The sequence below is a fragment of the Symphalangus syndactylus genome, chromosome 12 (assembly GCF_028878055.3).
Source record: "Symphalangus syndactylus isolate Jambi chromosome 12, NHGRI_mSymSyn1-v2.1_pri, whole genome shotgun sequence".
In the NCBI taxonomy this organism is placed as follows: domain Eukaryota; kingdom Metazoa; phylum Chordata; class Mammalia; order Primates; family Hylobatidae; genus Symphalangus; species Symphalangus syndactylus.
This window is the reverse complement of record NC_072441.2, coordinates 69,603,320-69,625,141: the sequence shown is the minus strand read 5'-3', so window position 1 is coordinate 69,625,141 and position 21,822 is coordinate 69,603,320. Positions and strand designations below refer to the sequence as shown.

General features: G+C 44.7%; 1 protein-coding gene across 2 annotated transcripts in view; it reads right to left on the bottom strand.

Moving 5' to 3' along the window:
• The window catches only part of PTGFRN (prostaglandin F2 receptor inhibitor), an 80,137-nt gene that overhangs the window by 31,666 nt on the left and 26,649 nt on the right, over positions 1-21,822 (bottom strand). For both annotated transcript variants that reach the window (XM_063624671.1, XM_063624670.1), the window contains exons 2-4: positions 16,771-17,139; positions 13,784-14,197; positions 9,265-9,645 (exon numbers count right to left, since the gene is read on the bottom strand). In XM_063624671.1, coding sequence (XP_063480741.1) covers positions 9,265-9,645; positions 13,784-14,197; positions 16,771-17,139 — 1,164 coding nt within the window. The remainder of the gene's footprint in view (positions 1-9,264; positions 9,646-13,783; positions 14,198-16,770; positions 17,140-21,822) is intronic.

Below are 21,822 nucleotides of genomic sequence, written 5' to 3'. Positions count from 1 at the left end.
CCAGAACCCTGAACAGCGAACTGTGAGGCAGCAGAGAACAGTGGTGAGGAGCTGAGGTCTGGAGCCAGACTGTGTTCAAATCCTGGTTCTGCCATTTACTTGCTATTGACCTTGGGTAGATGACTCAGATCTCTGATGCCTCACCCATACATATGGGGATGACAGTAACTAGCGAATAATGTTATTGTGAGGGTTAGGGGTTAAAATATACTGTACTTAAAATGCCTAGACTGGAGTCTGGTGTGTGTGTGTATGCAGGTACACACATATTCATATACATACACGTGTATATATTTGTGATTACTATTCACAGTTCCCATTTCTGAGGGGAGAGCTTTAAATAAGTTAGTGACTTGGCCACACAGTTCAAAAGTGGCAGATAGGAATGGAGCCCTGTCTTCTGCCACCTTTCAAGTGCATCCTTAGCTCACAGATGAACCAAACCTACTGTCTTCTAAACTTCGTATTTTCTAAGTTCCACTGACTGACATATGATTTTTAGGAACGCTGAGTGCAGTGCTGCCATGACACTAAGTTACTGCCACAGGGAATCTGACCCAGAAGACAGCTCCCTGCAGGCCCTCGCCTCAGCCTGACTGACCAGTGTGATCCAAAACACCATGAAGTTGCCTGTGGGGACTCCTCTTCTGTCTCCTCACAGGTGACAGACCCTTTGATCCTTAATAGTTTACTTCCACCCCCGTGCAGATTCTTTCAGAGTGGCACCTTTTCAAAGGCTGTCAAAATTATGATGAAAGACGGTAGATGTTCATTGCAGCATTATTCACAAGGGCCAAGATATGGAATCAACCCGTGTCCATCAACAGATGAATGTATTAAAACAATGTGCTATATATACACAATAGACTCCTATTCAGCCATAAAAAAAAAAAAGAACAAAATCCTGCCATTTGCAACAACACGGATGAACCTGGAGGACAGTGTTAAGTGAAACAAGCCAGGCACAGAAAGACAAATACCACATAATGTCACTCGTATGTGGGAGCTGAAAAAGCTGAGCTCATAGAAACAGAGAGTAAAGTGGTGATTACCAGAGGCTGGGGGATGGAGAGGGGAGAATGCTAGGCAAAGGATGCAAAATTTCAGTTAGACTGGAGGAGTAAGTTCCAGAAATCTATTGTACAACATAGTGACTATAGTTAATAACCATGTATTGTATACTTGGAAACTGCTAAGAGAACAGATCTTCAACATTCTCAGCACAAAAAATTATAAGTATGTGAGGTAATGGATATGTTAATTAGCTTGATTTAGCCATTCAACAATGTATACATATTTCAAAACACCATGTGGTACACCATAAACATATATAATTTTAATCTGTCAATTAAAAAAAACATGTTCGAGTGACTTGACTCACCTATTAGTGGTCAGATCACAGAACACACAGAAAAGGTGGTCAAAACTATCACCTGGGCAGCTCTCTCTCTCCTCCCACTCCCTGGCCTGCTCACACCCCAAAGCTCACTCCCCCAGACATGAAAACCCAGCTCTTCCTTAGCCTCCAGACCCAAACACTGGCCTGAGCTGAGGTCTGGGCATTCTGAATGGGCATCCATGGCATCTCTACTGCAGCACACTCACAACCGAATTCACCTCACTCCACATCTGCCTCTGCAAACACACAAGCACACACATACAGACACACACACACACACACACACACAAACAGCCAGCAAGTGAGAGAGAGAGAGAGAAAGAGAGAGAGAGAGAGAGCTAAAATCTTGCTCCAAACACAGCCAGCCCCACCTCCAAACTTTTCAACAACCATTCCTGCTACATTCATTCTCAAGGTCACTCAGTGTCAAAGGTGTGCCATCTTCAACGCTCTCCCTTCCTTCCCTTCCACCTCTCCACTCTGAGGGTTCCTAAGTCTCGCACATTCTACCTCCTCAGTGTCTCTTCCATTTCTTTGTTCCCAGGCCTGATGCAGAGTAGACACTTTATGAATATTTGCAAGTAGAAGTGAAAACCTCATGAAGAACACCTTCACCCTGGCCCTCACTCCCTCTAGCCAAGACTATAATAACGACCTCCCAATGCCACCTGACATAACTGACATGACTGCTTGGGCATCTGCTCCATAAAACTCCCATGGCTTCTTCCTTCACCTACTGAGTTAAAAAAATGCTCCCCAGCCTGGCATTCAAGGACCTCCACTGAGTGCACCCAGCCGCAGCACCCACTGCCTTCTCAACTCCACTCAGACGGCACCTCTCACCATTCCCTAGCTACTCCTATGCTTCCAGTTTCTCTGCCCTCCTTCCTGCTGTTCTGTCTGCCTCAGCACCTGGGCCACCTGCTCGGTAAGTAGTTTAAATAATGACTGAAGAGATTCTTTCATTCTACTCCATTCTCCACCCTGAAATGAAAATGTTTGAATCCTACGTACCCAAACACAGTAGAATGAGAGTACAGGGGACTTGCACAATGTGTGCATCTAGCTATAGGAATCCCGGCTTCGAAGAAAAGAAAAATCTCTTCATTGACGTCAACAGTTGTTCTCTTCATTCTCTCTTAAAACTAACCTTAGGCCTCAGAAAAGGAGGCCTCAGTTTTAATGCAAAGGCAAACAAAAACAAGTGGATTCTTGGCTTGTGAACTTATGAGGGGCAGGTTCATTTGAACTATCCACCAGCCTTGTAGCTCAACTTTAGACTTACACTCCTGGAGAAGATACGATTCCACCATGTCAGAATGGTAGGAGTAGGAGTGGGTTCTGATTTCTTTTTTGTTTTGGTGCATGGACAGGGATTGTCCTTTAACATTGTTTTACAATTTTAAAAATGGTTTGCAGAGATTGTGCCCTTCTTCAAGGCCTGTCTTGCACACACCTCTTCTGTGTATCCTCTCCTACTCAACGGAGAATGCCTCCTTTGAACTCGCATGTCACACTCCTACTTTGTATTCAACAAATCCCACCACCTGCCAAGCTCCCTGCTCTCTAAGGGTTTTATGTGAATCCTGCCTTGAACTTTGGTTATTTGTATGTATGTCTTATGGGCTTTCCACAGGACTCTTCCCAGGGTCAGGGACTGCCACCTTGATTCTCTGTACGTGCTGTGCATGCAGTGCCTTGTACATAAAAAATACTAACATACTGGCTGAATTGAACTAAATTTAATATTTTGCATTAAAATGCTCATTTTGGGCACAGGCATTTCACCACTGATTACTGCTACATTCTGCTTGATCTCATCAAGAAATCAGCTAAGAATGCAATGGTGGTTATGTTTAAAAACTGCTTATCATTAAAGATGCATACTAAAGTGTTTAACAGTGAAATGACATGATGTCTGGGATATACTTCATACTCTTCTAGAAGAAAAAAGTGTGTGTTTGTGTGTGTGTGTGTCTGTGTATGTGTCTGGTGTCTGGAATAGGGAAGAGAGATAAAATAAGATCAGCAAAATATTGATTATTGTTGAAGTTGGTGGTTATTTCTTCAACTGTGAATATTTGTAAATTTCTATTTTTAAAAGTTAAAAACAAACAACAACACACACTGTAAGCCCTCTCACAGAATACTGAGGCCAGTCCAAGTGTGGCATCACTAACGTTCTGAGAAGCAGGGATCTGCTCCCTAATCTGGATGCCAGGAAGGTGTCTGCTCATGTCCACACCATCTCCCAAGCTACACACACACTCCAAAAGAGTGGCCCTCCCCCAAAGAAAGGCTTTAAAAATAATGGCTCGTTAGACTCCTTTGTCACAACTTTCAAAACAATGAAAAGCTTTCAGCATCACTGGCTAATTTGTAAAAACAAGTATTGTGGGCCTACTACGTGCAGGAGCCTGATCTAGAGATTTTCATACAAAATACCTCCTTTTACTCTCATGACAATTTTGTAAGGAAGGTATTATTATCCCCATTTTACAGTAATAATGCTAAACAATGAGCATTTATCAAGAGCTTTCTATATGCCAGGCACCACGCTATGTACTTTCCTTGCATTTTCAGTTAATCTCCATAACAACCTTATAAGATTGGTACTATTTTCATGTACATTTCCAAATGAAAAACAAACAAAAAGCAAAAGTTAGAGGAGCTAAGTTAGAAGACTAAGGCATTGCAGAGTGTGTGAGAGTAGAATTATAGGACAGGCTTTGGCTCCGTGGCCTGGCTCCTACTATGATCAAATTGTGCAACCTCCTTACACACCCAAGTTATTAATCTTTCTCAAAGCCTGCCACGTCCCGGAAGACAAGAGTGATGACAACAGCTGAAGCACTAATCCTGAACTGCGTACAACAGGACCATGTTCTAATACCTCCTCTGAAACTTAGTTAACTTGGCACAGCTAATTACATGAATGGCTGCATGCACCACTTAGAAGAAACAGAAGGAGTACTCAGCCTCTGCTGATGACAGGGTTTTATTATTTTGAATTGGGTAGGTACTTTAGAGGCAGCTGAGCATATTGACCAATTGTCAAAATGACACCATGATCATCATTTGTATAACAATTAAATATTCGCCAACATTTAATGAGTGAAGACTACAAATAAGGAGCTATTGTTGTTGGGAGCGGGTGGCAGGGGAGACTCGTTACCTTACTTGGCAAAACCATTATGAGGATGGATGGAGCACTAGCCATTTCAGAGCAATAAAAATAACATCATTTGAATGCAACATCTATGCCCTGCACCCAAAGAATACTCATGAAGGGTCAGGCATGGTGGCTCACACCTGTAATCCCAGCACTTTGGGAGGCCAAGACGGGCAGATCACCTGAAGTCAGGAATTTGAGACCAGCCTGGCCAACATGGCGAAACCCCATCTCTACTAAAAATACAAAAAAAATCAGCCGGGCATGGTGGCGGGCGCCCTGTAGTCCCAGCTACTTGGGAGGCTAGGGCAGGAGAATCGCTTGAACCTGGGAGGCGGAGGTTGCAGTGAGCCAAGATCGCACCACTGCACTCCAGCCTGGGCGACAGAGCAAGACTCCATCTCAAAAAAAAAAAAAAAAAAAGAAATACTCATGAAGTTTTTCTGTCTTCATTCTCATTTGCTCCTCCCAGAGAAGGAAAAGTGAATTACTAGCCTTGAGGGGGAGGAAAAGGGCTGGGTGTGGTCAGCTCAACCCCTTTCTCTAGCTCCTCTTAGGAGCAGCTGCTTTTAGGACATGCATGTTCCTAATTCCTCTACGCTGGGCTCCTCCATGCCCTAAGACAAACTCTTAGGTCTTAACTGGTTAAGAACTTGGGGGGGAAGACCCTCAAACACTAACAAATCATCATTGCCACCACCAAGAAAATGCAGTGAGCATTTAAGAGCCAGGCACTGTACTAAGCACTTTATATGTATTATCATATTAAACCAGGAAACCAAAACTTACTTGGAAATGTTCATCGACACACCCGAGGCAACATACCTAGAAGGAGGACTAACACATGTCTCCTGACTCCAACACTTGGCCACGTGCACTTCTGCCTTGCAGAATAATCTTGGACAGACAGCTGATAAAAGTTATCCTTAAAAAACCTACAGGTCTAAATCTTATCGCCTATAAATGGCCCAGAACTCTAAAGTTTCTACCAAGTACTTAGCAGATTAACAGCTCCTTTTAAAGAAAATAATTACCTTCCTTGCTGGCACACTGCTGAAGAGGGGCCAGTCCTTTAGTGGGGAAGAATGCAAATCAGGTTCTCAAGACTGAACAGCAGAACTCAACTCTGCCTCCTCCAGCTCTTATATCCAAAGCCTGTGGAACCCCTTCCAATTAACACCACAGAAGTCTGGTACTTCGGGCAGAGAGCTCAACCATGAACTGATTAGTATCCAACTCTTGCCAAAGGCTCATTTAAGACATCTGATAGCAGAAGGAGATGGCTTAATGTGCAGATTAACTAGCCATTCTGCTAGGTTCTCTGTTTTAGACATATACTAAATTGGATCAACACAAAGCATCATTTGTCCCCCATAGTAATTCAGCTTCTTACAGAAACCCTTCACACACTTAAGATTTATGTCCTCAGCTTTTATAGAGGGTGGATATAAGAAACATCCATTTAAACAATCATTTAGGGCCTTTTGTAAAAGAACAGTTGAAAGCCCTGTCCATTATGTTTTCCAATGCCCCAAAATGAAAAAGCACATGATAAATTCAGTGCCAAGAGAAAGTTTGTCTCGCTGAAAGAGTTTATGTTTTCCTTCCTCAGAGGAGAACTGTATAATCACATCTTTTTTTTTTGTCTCAACTCTTCAGAACTTCAGAGGCAAATTCAGTGCTCAAATATAATAACTAATTCATACCAATCACCTTGCAATATCTATTCTTCTTTTACCCTTTTGATCTTGATTTTATTTTTATGTCTCCTGCTTTAAATTGTACCTTATTTTGCAAGCCAACTTAAATCTGTTTTTTCTTTCCCTTCAAAGTAGGACATACATTCTAAGTAAAAGAGGTTTTTTCTCAACATCTAAAAAATTATCATGATCCTCTCAACGGCTGCAAGTGCTCTGGACTTCCCATTCACGTCATCGCCCTGTCTTCCTGCTTAGCACAGTGGAACTCTAGAAGACCCCCATCAGCTTCAATCCCCTCACCTAGCTCAGTACACAAGCCCCAAGCAAATGAAGACAAGAACTACCCAGCTCTTAGGACTATGCTCTGGAGTTTCAGGAGTGAAGCTGAGTCCCCAGGCCAAAAATATTTTCACATTGAACATTTAATGCATATAAGGTCCTTAGTCCAGTGCCTGGCACACAGTAGATGCTCAATAAATGGTAATTGTTCATTTTAATCTGTCAAGTGGCAAAACTTGAGTTTTGCATTTTACCTGTGTAGCAAACCAACTCTCTCGAAAACTTTTCTGTGGCAACATTCCAGAGTTACATGACCTAAGACCACCTATATAAACAGAGTGCTTGGCAGGTTGTCTGTCTATCTTTTTTGGTCACTTCTCGGTTACCTTATATTGGTCCCAAGTTGTATGTGGTACGGTATCCATGAGCATATACATGCATGTTACATATCTAGAGACAACCATGGAGTGTCAGGCCAGGCTCACTGGCTTCTGGACAGAGTCCAGCGGGGAAGTCTTTGAGAAGGGTCTGCTGCTATGCTTATGCCCTACCCGCTCCTGACAAGTGTCCAAGCAGCTGTAATGGTCTGAGTCATAGGCACAGAGAAGGGGGAGAAGATTTAAGAGGAAGAAAAGAAAAGAATGCAATTGTTTTTCATACTACTCACTCTTTCGTTAGGTTTACTCAGGGGCAAATATCTCTGAATATCCTAGGAGTTGAACATTACTGCTTTCTTAGCAATTCTAGTTTTCCTATGCTCACATTTTAACAAAATCCATGTGTGGATACTGGTTTATTTACCCATTCAGCTAATATTTATTGAGTGCTTATTACGTGCAAAGCACCAGGGAAGGTGCAGGTTCTATATCTGTTAGCATCAGTCAGGAAAAGCACGCTGATGACTTTCACAATGGTAGTAGCACTCCAAAGGAAAACAAATGGCGGGATCCTTTGGATAATAACTGAGCCTTTTCCACAATTTAGTCTCTTTATTTCTTTTCACTCTCTGGAGAACACAGCTACCAACAAATCCCTTCCAGTTAAAGGAGCCCATTCCTCCTAGAGCTCCGCTCCTGTTGTCTGACAGTCCCTGCATCTCCCCCCGGGTATGCCGGGATCAATGCACAAGTACTTCAAAGAAGCCTCAAATTGGAGTGCAAGCAGCACTTTCAATAAAAAAAAAAAAGTCCTCGAGCTGGAATTCAGAAGTTGAAGGGGGAGCGGGTACGGAGAGCCAGTGTTGGGATTTGACAGCACTATACAATACACCAAGGATCAGAGCTGTGAGACAAATTCAGCTCCAGAGATGAAAAATCTTCTTTTGGTGCTGACAACATCTGTTTTATTTTGGAGGTTGCTAAGGAGAGTTCTAGCTGGGCCAACATTGTTCCAGTTCAGTACTTCATAGTGACTCTCTTGCACGGGGTTCAGACGGCAGGAATAAAAAGCTTGCCAGATAAACCCCGCTTCTTTTACTTTTCAGGTATCAAAGGATTACTTTGCTAACAGGGCTGACGAACACCCTGACTCGTCTCCATCGGAATCGGATTGTCCCTTCTGTTTACTCTCATTGCTCTTCTTCTCCCTGCCCCCTCTGTCTCCACCGGCCAACTGCCTGTCTTTGCCAAATAAAGGCTTATTGGGGGGAAAAAAAAAAGAGAGTGAATATGCCACTAACCCAAGAGAAGATTTCCATGCAGAGATAAGGAATAGATAAGTATGAGTTAGAGGTCATCGCAGAAGAATCAGACAAAGGAGGAAATGGTTTCCTAGCCTTTAAAGATCTGTTTTGCCTGCTAATAATCAGAGCAATGCCAAATGCCTTCATCAGGGCTCAGGCACTCATGGACAGTAGAGAGATGAAAACAGGGGAGAATGTGATGGAAGGCCTGTCCCATCTCTGTAATAATGGAGGTAGGGAGCGAAGCTTTCCACACCCAGCTTGACCCCATCCCTCCTTTGATTACTTGCAATTACAAGACATAACAAAAATTAGGAAAAGTTAGTGTACATTTTGCCCAGAGGGCAAACATTTAGGGAAAAAAGAGGTAGGGGAAGAGGAGCTTAGTATAAGAGGACATGCCAAAGATCTTCACATATACGGCAGGTTGTTATAAAACGGGTGGCAAGGTGGTCAACATTTGAGAGCTACTCTGCTCTTCCACTGTGGAAAGAGCATCCACAAAACAAGCCTATAGAAGCAGGCGGGCCCTTTAGTTGTAACTGGTATATACAGATATATTGTGGGATTCCAGGGTGTGACATGAAAAAAAAAAAAAAAAAACGCTTTCCAATAACTGGAGGAATTATCTTTCTGCATTGGGCTTTGGAAAAGCACCAGCTCCTGCCAGGGAGCACCTAGGAGTCTAAGAGAAACAAACGAAGAATGGCAGTGTTCTCCCTCCAACAAAGATTCATTTCAAAGAGCCATTCAGCAGTGCCCTGACCCTGCAAATGTCGACAACAAAAGGAAACTATATACTCTCAAACGAGGGTATTGAGACAACTGAGGCCACATTATCTAAACATTTCCCTTGCCTGCCAGATTCTATTTCATCCCCAGCTTGGGATCTATCTGGGCCAAAGTATGCATGAACCAACAGAAATAATGTCAAAGTAATGCAAAGCGCAGAGCCTCCTGAGATAACTCCTTCAGATAACTCCGAGGAGGGGTTAAGCTGGAGAGGTTACGAGTCATTCTCCAAACCACTCACCTAGCCAGGTCACACCCACACCAGCTGGGGAAGACACGGCCTCTGCCACTTTGTGCCAGCTCCTGTTGTGTCCGGGTGCCCACAGGGACACGTGGCAGAAATAGTAGCCAGAGTTTTCTTTGTTAACATCCCGAACCAGTAAATGGTAGGAGCGTGCATCCACATGACTCAAAGCAACATGAGGCGAGCTGTGCACCAGGGAATCACGGTCAAGCCGCGCCAACATGCGGGAGCCAGGTAGGGTGCTGTCAGGCATCCTGCTGAAGGACCATGTCACCTCGGGCCGGACATCATCCGCTCGGTCTGTTGTGATGTTACAGGTCAGGTCCAGTTCCTTTCCTTCAGCCACAGACACATTCTTGGGCACAGCTGCTCGCAGAACTTGAAAATTAAAAACAAATACATCTAGGTAATCTGATTATGTTTGCCCCTTCTATTCTCCACCCTCTTTTAAGCATCTCCTTTCAAGTTCTTATTTACAGCATTAAAGTTAGAAGGCTTTGTACAGTTATAAGTGCTTGAGAAATATTTAATGAATAAATTAACAGAACATACCACATTTCTTTTTATTTTATAAAAACAACAATAGCCGCAAACATTTACATATACCTGCTATATATGCCAGGCAGTGTTCTGAGTGCTTTACATATAATAATCCTCAAAACAACCCTAAGAGGTAGGTACTACTATTAGCCTAATTTTACTGATGAGGACATTGAAGCACAGAGAAGTTAAGTAACTTGCCCAAGGTCACACAGCTGATAGGTGGTAGAGATGGAATCCAAATCCAGGCTATCTGCCTTTAGAAACTCTGCTCTTCACTGTTATGCTATCTTTTGATAAGCAGTCTACTGAAGACTGTAAAACTAAAATTACACATTTTCCATGTGCATGATGAAACTTGGGTGATTTTACAGAAAAGGAAGGCTTGGTTCTGACTGGTACATATTGTTAGCTGGGGGCTAGGGAATAGGGCAGCAGAAGTGAGGGTGAAACTGTCTGAGGGATGAAAGGGAAAAATCCTAAACAGAAGGGCCAGGAAAGTGAAACCAGACAATTTTCCTTGAGTCAAGGCTTCAAAAGGTAATGTACTGAGAGTATAATTTCTTTCTTAGACATTCCCACATAAAAGCCAATCATAAAACATATTCTAAAACTAAAACACGATGATTTTTGGATTATCTGCACTACTGTCCTTTCTCACTAGTGTGGATAATTAAAAGTAGACTATATTTAGATGAAGCACTGAAGTATTTGGTGTCACAGACTCAAGGCAGATCTAGTTCCAGCATTCCCCTGTCAAAGCTTTCACGTGGAAACATTTTATTCTATTCAGAAGATTTTAAAACAGCATCTGTAATCTGAGTAGAAGAACATCAACTTGTGAAATGTCCGGGAACAATTACTTAGATGACAAGTACCAAGCACTTCCCAGGGGATTCAAGCAGAGGCACAGCCCTAGCCTTCTAGCAAGTCGCTGGCATCAACAGCATGGCGCTGGCTCCAGTAAGCTCAGGGACCCAGTTCAGAAAAGATCAACTCCAAAGCCCGTGCTCCTTCGTGTAAATTACTTTCATATGAATATGTCCAAAGCCTGACAATATTTCAAGCAAATATTTCAAGTCAAGTTCAAGATCCAGCTATACAGAAGACAGAAAATAAGGTGGGCACAGTATTAGAAAAGGGAATTTAAAAGTTCGATTTCTCCTTCCACCTAGTCTCCTAATTCTTTCTCTCCCTCGCCTCTTTAAAAGGGCCAAAAGTAGCCTGAGGGTATCATCTGAGAGGACTAAGTATGGAAACTGCTGCCCTGAGCCAGGCTCTGCAGTTTGAACCATTCTACAGTCAAAGCTTGTGGCCAGAAACCCTGGAATCCTGCTGGAGTCACCTCTGCCAGGACTTCAGCTACTGGAAGTAAAAGACGACTCAGGAGGGAGTCGGGTCAGTGAAGAAGTACTTAACAAGCAGCTGTGGACTGTATGGATGGAGAAAACAGAGTCTCAGGTTCAGAAAATATTGGCAGGGATGTCTCTTCAGCTGTGTAGTTCACTTTGTAATTTTCTCTGTGCAAGTGGCTCAATATCTTGTCACATCACTAACCAGAGGTCCCACACATTCTGGATTTGGGAGTTTACTGCTGAGACAGGATGGAGTAGGCTAAAGGGAAAAAAAGGACCAGTTCTAAGTATTTGTAATGAAAGAAGGGACCTCAGACAAAGCCTGTGGTGGGGCAGGTTCTCTGCCCCTGAATATAACTAAATCCATAAATCAGACACAAAGTTTGCAGCAACCAGACCACTCCCGTGACAGGGAGGAGGGGCTGGGAAGGAGGCTCCCTGCCACATGGGTAGCACAGCTTCACTCTGTGCCATTTATCATAACAATGTGGTAAGAATATATAAGCAGCCAGCTATGGATAGTGCAGGTGTGGACAAGAAAAGAAGGACCATCAGCCTAGTGTGGCGGTTCTTAGCCTGGGGTCCACGAAGAGAATTTAGAGAGTCTGTGAACTTGGATGGGAAAAAAACTCCATCTTTATTTTTATTAATCTGTACCTGAAATATAGCATCTCCTCCCACTGTGAAAGTAAGCAACAAACCAGTGTAGTATTACCTGTGTCTGGGACTACCCCAAATAGAAATCACAGATACTTTCCCATCACATTACAGGTGCTGCAGATATCCTGAAATATCATGTATACTCATTACTATTCAGAAAACATAGTTGTTAAGCCTGCCACTATCTTATTATCAATGCATTAATAAAGCAGCATAATATTACTACAAAACCAATTTGCTTTACAAGTATTTTGATAACGATTTCTATATAATTATTTTCCTTTGTCATCTTGCATACTGTATTTTATGAATTAAAACATGTTAATTCTGAGAAAAGGTCTGTAGGTTTCAAAAGGCTGTCGAAAAGTCTTGTGGCACAAAAAGATTATGAACCCTGCTCATCTGAGAGCCAGATATTACCTGCCTAGTAAGTTCAGTGTTCAAGTCTCTTAGCTAGATATTATAGGTCTCATGGTGTGTTTGAAACAAAAAATATCTTTACAATTCAAATTCTTCCAAAAAAGTGTAACTTTCTACAAAGCTGAAACTCTTAAGAATTGTTTGATGCAAGTTTAATATCTAGAGGTTTCTTAGGGCAGATTGCAGAGCGATCACTTCTGATCAGGAAGGTAACCTAAGTCCATCTGGAAAGCAATTTCTGCAGCCAGTGGAGCCCACACTGACTGGTAATGAGCAGCTCCTCTCCTCGATGGCCACAATCACTCAAGCACCTCAGACCTGCTTTTCCACCACCCACTTTTCCAAATCCAGGATCTGTGCTGTGGTGTAAGCGCAGAGTAAAGAGCTCAGTACAATGCAGCTTCAGAGACAAAATATTCCCCCTGCGTGTTGTTTCCTGCTTTCCTTCCCATCTGAGCAACAGAGCCACCACATATTCACATTCATGCTCAGGAAATGAGTCCAACAACCAAGGTCTTCCCAGTTTAAAAAACAGAAGGCAGCAGCAACAGCAGCAAAGTACCCTGAGATCTGAAGATGTCAGACTCGCAGAAAACCAAGGACATCCACTCATCCTGAGCAATGACACTGCCCTGCCTTGGTCTCTTTACACTGTCTCTGTGAAGCCTAAAGCTCCACAGGGCCTGGGAACAAGCCTCAAATACTTCTGACCCCAGGGCCCAGAACAGAGCTGAGCACACAGTAGGTTCTCCATTGATGCTGGCTGGACAATGAGTCAACAAGAGCAGGTTTTCGTTTTATTTTTATGTGTTTTCTAAAATGCATTTTGTATTTTCTTAATTACTTCTATAATTGCAGTAGAGGGTTTGAAAAAAAAAAAAAAAAAGCTGATTCACAGACGACAGGACAAAGGGCTTCTTGTATAGACCCCAGGACTGGATGCCCCTGTGGTCTGTATGATACAGGAAAGCAAGAAGCGGCCCTGCCCTAGAGAGCTCCTCCCCCTACCAGGAAAAGCACATCTGAGGGGACCGGAAGGCAGACCTAGAGGATACAAGTTAGATGAAAGGTTTTGGGATGAGCCAGGCACACACTCCAACAGCTGCAGAGAAAGGCAGTTCCAAGGACTCAGGAAACATCAAACCCGATAAGGTTTAGGGGGCAGGGTGTGGCACTTTCACCCCAAAGACCCACTGAACACCAAGCCCTACCTAATCTGGCTGAAGGACTACGGCACCTAAACTCTGAATGAAAGATCTGCCTTTGTGTTATGTGCAGGCTGTTGTAGCTTTCCATGGACATGAATTTAGATAAAAGCAGCTGTGAAGCAAAACGACGGGCATCCTCAGCCCAAAACAAATGTAACCCCGCCCACCTCCAACCTCTCAACACCCTACTCCCTTCACCCCTAAAAATAAGGCCTCACATGGGAAGCAGAAACAGTTCTTGTCAGAAGGCCATGGGGCTCCCTGGCCCAGTTCTTTATACCACTATCATTAGTCACAAAATAACCCACCTATAATGCATCGTTTCCAGCTCACCTGTCGGCTGGATCACCACGGTGGCAACTTCCACGGCCTTTTCTTGGATTTCCTGCCAGTTGCCCTGCTCGGCGATCCACTCGCTGACGATACACCTGTAGGAGCCCTGGTCGGCGGACAGAGCCCGGGACACTGAGAGGCGGTAGGCGTCGCTGCCCACGGTGTCTAGGCGCACGTCCCCACTGTGGTAGCGCTGCTCGTACCCCAGGCCCGGGTGGAACCTGCCCTCGTGGGTCAGGGCGAGGACGCTCCGCCTGGCCGGGCCGCGGTGCACCTCCCACAGCAGTGCCAGGTGCGTGTGCAGCGGCGAGGCGGAGGCGGCGGTGCAGCGCAGCTCGAAGGGCTCCCCCTCCCGCAGGCTCAAGCTCGGCGGGGGCCGCGCGCTGGGGCCCACGTGCAGGGAGTCGGCCAGCACTGCGGAGAGAGAAAGCTAGGTCAGCAGCCCTTCCACACAGACCCCAGCCGGCAAGGGCCAGTCCACCGCTGCAACCACAGACAATTTCCTCCTCCCTTCCCCATTCCAAAACCCGGATGGGCACGTTTTCCCATTTGGATTCATCTGTAATCTCAATTGACTTTCTGACTTGAAAAAGAAAAATAAAGGTACCAAAAAAACCCCATGCTAGAAGTGGGTGGTAAAAACTCCCTGTGGGAGTCGTGCCTTGGAGATGTGATGTGCTTCTGCTACCCTTAAGGCAAGTGACTCTACCCCCCTGTGCCTCAGTTTCCTAAAAGGGGGATGACAACTGGACCTTCGTCATAGAGTTGACATGAGAGTTAAGTTAAACAGGGCAAGTTCCCAGGACCGTGCCTGGCACTCAGCAGTCATGATAAATCACTGGGTATGACTGTCAAACATTTCTTTGGTTAGGACCAGGGCTAGGCTAGGGAGCCCACAGAATCTGCAGATAAGGTGACCTTCTAGACTTAAAGTAGCAAGATCCACAGGGGAGAAAGGATGGCATGAGCTGCCTGTGGCCTGCAGCCTGGGGAATGCCCAAGAATGTCTAGGGTGAACACAGCATATCCACATGATAGGAACCGGTCCAGGCACTTCTACAGAGTCTAGAAAAAGGGGGCGGCGATCAAGGAAGTATGGGTGGTGTATTCAGGCAAAAAGCAGTAAGTGATGGTTACTGCTATTCTGGTAACCAGAAAGGGGGCCACTACCAAGCAGCAGGGAAAAATCTATCAGGCTTGTCGATGAGCTGGCTAAGAGGACCCTCCAACACCACTATTCATCATCTCTTTGTTTTTCCCCCAATTCCATATTCAGAAACTAATTCAGTGTCCTTGAGAAGGGGCTATTCTAGATAACATTTAAAAGCTGCTACATTTTTAGGAGGACACATCCCGAAGACCCATCTCTACTGCAAAATAAATATAATGACCTTCTAGTATATATATCAGTCTGTGAGTCTGGCTAATATGACTCAGTTCTCAAGGCCAGCTCATCTCTCAGAGCACAGATGAATAGTTTCAAGACCCATGAAGCTGAAGGCCGGGCAGATCCTGGACCCCACACATGGCAACCATCAGAGGCTCCACCTGGGCAGCAGTCAGTCTCTCTCATGGTCATCCATTGCTTTCCTCACCCAAGAAAGGCCTCCTCTTGTGTCTCCTGCCTTCCAAAGACAGCAGAAGAGGCTGAAAGACACTGGAGGAAGTGAGGTGGGGGTGGGGGAATTCTCCCCTTACCCTCCCTCCCACTCAAGAGGAGACTCCAAGGGGATACAAGGGTGTGTCTGGCTTAATGAAAAGGGGGCATGTGGCATTATTTAGCTCCAATACAAGAGTGTCTTTTTCTAAAAAACATGTTCAGGATTTTCTATAGGAATAAAGAGGTAGATGGAGTGTTTCATTACGTCCTTAATGGACACGGCAGTTTTATCCCCTGATGAGTCTAGTGAGGGAATAGTCTCTGAGCTATGGTAGGGTTCTACAAGTCATGAGGGAATGAATGCCTCAATCAACCCTCGCTTTTTATATCATCATGTGCGTTTTCTACTTTCTGATAATTACATACATTCTGACCCAGACATAAATCCTTTTGGGAACAAGACAGGGTACAAATAAATGCATAATTAAGTAACAATAATAACAATTATAATGTTTCTATTTTCTTAGCCCTAAATTAAAATGGTTTGTTCTTGCTCGTTTACTAATTAGCTGTGTGATTTTAGGCAAGTAATTAACCTATGCTCTTCCATTTCCTCATGTATGAATTAGGGAAATATTCTGCCCTATTTTGATTGGGTTCAGAGAATTGAATGTGTGAGTAAATCTAAAAGGACTTGGAAAATGAAACAAACAAACAAACAAAACCCCCAAAACAAATTCCAAAACATCCCAGGTACATAAGGTGTAATATTTGCAAAGCTAGGTCAATAAGCTAGCAGAGACCACATTACGTATAACACATAAAACGTCTGGTACAAACAAGTACTTAAATCATGAAAGCCACAGAGAAAGACATGAACTTTGAAATGCCTGTGATTCCCATAAACCTGAGCATCATTAACATGACCATCCCCTTCTTGTCACTAACCACTGAATGCTTACATGGCACTGCTGTAAGGCTTTACACCTGGTAACTCACCTGTCCTCACAACCTTTAGGGTTACAGAGGAGGAAGCTGAGGCATGTAACATGCCCACAGCCATGCAGCTGACAAGTAGTAGAGCCAGCAACTGGACTAAACAATCACAGGCAACCTGGCTCCAGAGCCAGCTCTCCACCACCGCATCATGCTGCCTCCACCTCACTGGGCATAGCGTGGCTCAGAACCATACTGGAGTGAAGAGAAAGGGCCCTCTGAGGTCATCTGGCCCATCCTCTGCCTTTAATCAGGTAAGACATGATTATTCCCCTGGACAGAGGAGGGAGCACAGCCTCAGAGAAATTAAGTCTCTTGACAAAGTCAACCACAGCCCAGGGGCAGAGAAAGATCTGGCCCCTGGCATAACAAGCCCATGTGAGGACTGTACCTTTAACCTGCACTGTGTCCTCATAGTTTCCCTGGACAGTGGCATCTGTGCTGGGGGTTGAACATTTGTAGTGGCCTTGGTCTGAAGGCTGGACGTTCTTTATGTGGAGCTCCACGGCGTCGTTGGCAGTCCGCCTTAACAGGATCTCGCCCCTCTGCAGCCGCTCCTGGTACAGCTGGGCTGGGAACCCCACCTCCCAGGTGCTTGCAAGCTCCACAAAGCTGCTCCCCAAAGATGAGAAGCTCCAGTCAAAGTTTTGCTCGCTGGGGCCATCATAGTCACTGACGTTGCAGGGGATGACCAGCTCAGTGCCCACCACTCGAACCAGGGTCCCTGTGGGGACTCTCACCACACGCCCTCGACAAAGAGCTGCAATGATAAAAGATGAAAGGCAGGTCTTTAATCACAGAAAGTCTTCCCAGGACAAATGTGGCAAACCTGTGGATGCTCCTGCTCACAGGCATGGCAGAAACGTGACAGCCAAACTACTAGGGAAAATGTGTCTATGCAGAAGGTTAAGCCTAACCCTTAAATAATGAGCCAGGAATGCAACCTCAAAATGAGCACCTCTCACACAACCAGTTTCCCAGGACTAACAGGGAGGAAGATAAGCATTAAAAGCAGGCTAACTGTAAACCTCAATAGCTTCTTCCCTCCAGTTACTATTTAACACACCCTAACCAATCAATGTGATGTAAAAATATTTTAGGTTTTGTGTGAAATAAAAGGGCACAGCAAGTCAAGTGTTTACATTTCTGCCCAGCCTATATCAGCCCTCATCCCTAGAGACCATTCCCTGGGGCTCCTGAGAACTGATTTACAATGACGGATGCCAATTTTTAAATCCTAGAGCAGCCTGCTGATAAAATGATTTAACTCCTGTTATCTGACATTGCCTATAAATTAATTTTAAAATATGATGATTTTACCAAGTATTAATTTTCTATTTTCTGGCTCATTTCCTTCTCTACTCTTTGTTCTGATCTAAATTCAGAATGAGGATGGGGAAGCACAAAGGGAGAGAGGCAGGTTGGTTGCTGGGTGTTCTTAGGAATGCAGCAGCTGGTTGCCGGGGATAAGCCCAGTGGACACAGGCAAGACTTCACTGGCTTTCCCTTCCCTAAGAGTGTGCAATTCCCAGCCCTCTCTGGCAGGGACCCTACAACTGGCACCTGTGAGTCCTTTAAGATGTCTTCATTGCAATAAACTTCAGCATGATTTTGCAGTGTATTTACTACCTGTTTAGCATTTCAGTTGCACCAAATAAACACATATGGCTCCTTCTTGATGTTCTTGCAATAACATATAAAAGAGAAAGCATGTCTGAAATCAAGGAGACCTAAGTTTCAATCTGAGAGACCTCTCTTACCTTTGACTTCTGCCACTGTGAATTGGGACAAGGCAGCTTCACTGAGTTAATGAAATAAAATGTCTAGGTGAGAGTCTACCATGTAATAAGGGCTCCAGGAAATGGGAAACTTTTATTAATTTTGTATTTTTATCATTTGTTATAGGTTGAATTATGTCCCCATCCAAAATTCCTATGTGGAAGTTCTAGCCCCCAGTACCCCAGAATGTGACCATATTTGGCAACAGGGTTGTCACAGATATAATCAGTTGTGATGAGGTCATACTGGAACAGGGTGAGCCCCTAATCCAATACGACTGTATCCTTAAAAAGTGGGTAATTTGGACACACACATACCCACAGGGAGAAAGCCACATGAAGATAAGGCAGAGATTAAGTGGATATGTCTACAAGCCAAGGACCTCCACAAATTGCCAGCAAGCCACCAGAAGCTAAGGGAAAAGCACGGAACAGATTCTCCCTCTCAGCCCTCTGCAGGAAACACTCTCCGACACCTTGATCTTAGACTTCTGGCCTCTGGCATTGTGAGGCAATAAATGTCTGTTTAAGCAACCTGGTTCATGGTACTTTGTTGCAGCAGCTCTAGCAAACTAATATACTACCACCACTGTTATTTCACTGGTTTAATTCATGTTTTCAAATTCTGGGTTCCCAGGAAAATGTGGGAAAGTTTGGAACTTCCTAGAGACTTGTGGAATGGCTTTGACCAAAAGCCTGATAACCATAAGGTCCCAGCTGAGGTGGTTGCAGATGGAGATGAGGAACTTGTTGGGAACTGGAGCAAAGGTGACTCTTGTTATCTTTTAGCAAAGAGAATGGTGGCATTTTGCTCCTGCCCTAGAGACCTGTGGAACTTTGAACTTGAGAGAGATGACTCAGGGTATCTGGTGGAAGAAATTTCTAAGCAGCAAAACATTCAAGACGTGACTTGGGTGCTTTTAAAGGCATTCAGTTTTATAAGGGAAGCAGAGCATAAAAGTTTGGAAAATTTGCCTGACAATGTAATAGAAAAGAAAAACCCATTTTCTGAGAAGAAATTCAAGCCCGCTGCAGAAATCTGCAATAAGTAACGAGGAACCTAATGTTAATCCCCAAGACAATGGGGAAAATGTCTCCAGGGCATGTCAGAGGTTTTCACGGCAGCCCCTCCCATTACAAGCCCGGGAGTGGAAAAGTGGTTTCATGGGCCAGGTCCAGGGACCCTGTGCTGTGTGCAGCCTAGGGACTTGGTGCTGCTCCAGCCATGGCTGAAAGGGGCCAATGCAGAGCTTGGGCCATGGCTTCAGAGGGTGCAAGCCCCAAGCCTTGGCAGCTGCCACATAGTGTCAACCCTGTGAGTGCACAGAAGTCAAGAATTAGGGTTTGGGAACCTCCTCCTCAATTTCAGATGTATGGAAACACCTGGATGAAAGGCAGAAGTTTGCTGCAGGGGCGGGGCTCTCATGGAGAACCGCTGCTAGGACAGTGAGGAAAAGGAAATGTGGGGTCAGGGCCCCCACGAAGAGCCCCTACTGGGGCATGGCCTAGAGGAGCTGTGAGAAGAGGGCCACCATCCTCCAGACCCCAGAACGGTAGATCCACCAACAGCTTGCACCGTTCACCTGGAAAAGCCACTGACACTCGATGCCAGCCTGTGAAAGCAGCCTGGAGGGAGGCAGTACTCTGCAAAGCCTCAGGGGCAGAGCTGCCCAAGACCATGGGAACCCACCTCTTGCATTAGCGTGACCTGGATGTGAGACATGGAGTCAACGGAGATCATTCTGGAGCTTTAAGATTTGACTGCCCTGCTGGATTTCAGAGTTGCATGGGGCCTGCAGCCCCTTTGTTTTGGCCAAATTCTCCCATTTGGAATAGCTGTATTCACCGAATGCCTGTACCCACATTGTATCTAGGAAGTAACTAACCTACTTTTTATTTTACAGGCCCATAGGCAGAAAGAACTTGCCTTGTCTCAAATGAGACTTTGAACTGTGGACTTGTAAGTTAATGCTGAAATGAGTTAAGACTTTGGGGGACTGTTGGGAAGGCATGATTGGTTTTGAAAGTGAGGACATGAGATTTGGGAGGAGCCAGGGGCAGAATGATATGGTCTGGCTGTCCCCACTGAAATCTCATCTTTAATTCCCACATGTTGTGGGAGGGACCTGGTGGGAGGTAACTGAATTATGGGGGCAGGTCTTTCCCATGCTGTTCTCATGATAATGAGTAAGTCTCGTGAGATCTGATGGTTATAAAAAGGGGAGGTTCCCTGCACAAGCGCTCTTCTCTTTGCCTGCCGCCATCCACATAAGATGTCACTTGCCCCTCCTCGCCTTCCACCATGATTGTGAGGTTTCCTCAGCCATGGGGAACAGTAAGTCCAATTAAACCTCTTTCTTTTGTAAACTGCCCAGTCTCGGGTATGTATCAGCAGCGTGAAAACGGACTAATATTCCTTGGCCTCCCAGAGTGCTGGGATTATAGCATTATAGCCACCATGCCCAGCCTACTTATGTTTCTTAAGGTAAAGGTAATTTCTGTCACTGGCAACTCAAAGAACATTAAAATAATATATCATTACCCAGCAGTGACTAATTCTCTGAAGCCATCATTACCACAGTTCACAAAGAAATGAGGTGATCACTTTTTTACATTTAATTTTTGAGACAACCAGACAATTCTGAATCTCGCAAAGAGATCTTCTAGAAGAAAGCACTATGGTGGAGACTCTTTAGAGGCAAAACAGCCTTGTGCTTAACCCTCTTCTGCCTCAGTTTCCTCATGTGTGAAATAGAGACCATGGTTACCACACTCCCTGAGGGCTGTGGTAAGGATTAAATGAGGAAACGTACTTAGAGCACTCACGATCCCTGGCCTATGGCAAGGGACTGCGGTTATGTGCTGGGCAGGCCACCTCTAGGATAAACCTGATCATAATCATTCACCTTGCTTCCTTGGCTAGGTTTACAGAGGAATTTCCTAATGTGTTAATCTTTTCCATTCCTATCCCTTGTCAAGAAGCTGGCCAGGGTGGACAACCTACCCACAAGCATGAGACTACATCCTTGTAAGGTCTCTATCTTTATCCTTAGTGATGAGAGCTTTAGAAACTGATTCGTCTCCTTGTCTGAACTCTCCAATCCTTCCACAGGGCTGCCAAAATCATATTTTCCACATACAAATCAGATGTCACTTCACTGATCAAGTCTTTAATGGCTCCTTATCACCTATAAGGCAAAATCAACCCATCAGCCACCCCCAGTGCTGTCACCCCGGCCCAGGCCAGCACCCCTCTCATCTGCATTACTGCAATGTCCCTTACTGGTCTCCTGGCTTCCATTCTTGTTCTCTATTCTCAACAGAGCAAAGTGATCTTTGAAAAATTTAAGTTGGGTTATATCTTACTCTGTTCAAAGGTCTCCAATCACTTCCCATCTCATTCAGATGAAAGCTGAAATCCTTATAGACGCAATCCTTACAGGACCTGGCCGTTTTTGTTTCTTGGACTTCCTGTCTGTTCCTCTTCCTCCACTATACTCCAGCCATGCTGTGCTCCCAAGGTTTCACCTACTGCAACCTCAGGGCCCTTGCACATTTCCTCAGCCCAGGACACTCTCAGACATTCATCCCACTGGTTCCTTCACTAGCTTCAGATCCGTATTCTAATGTCACCTTCTCAATGAGGCCTTTCCTGACCACCCTAA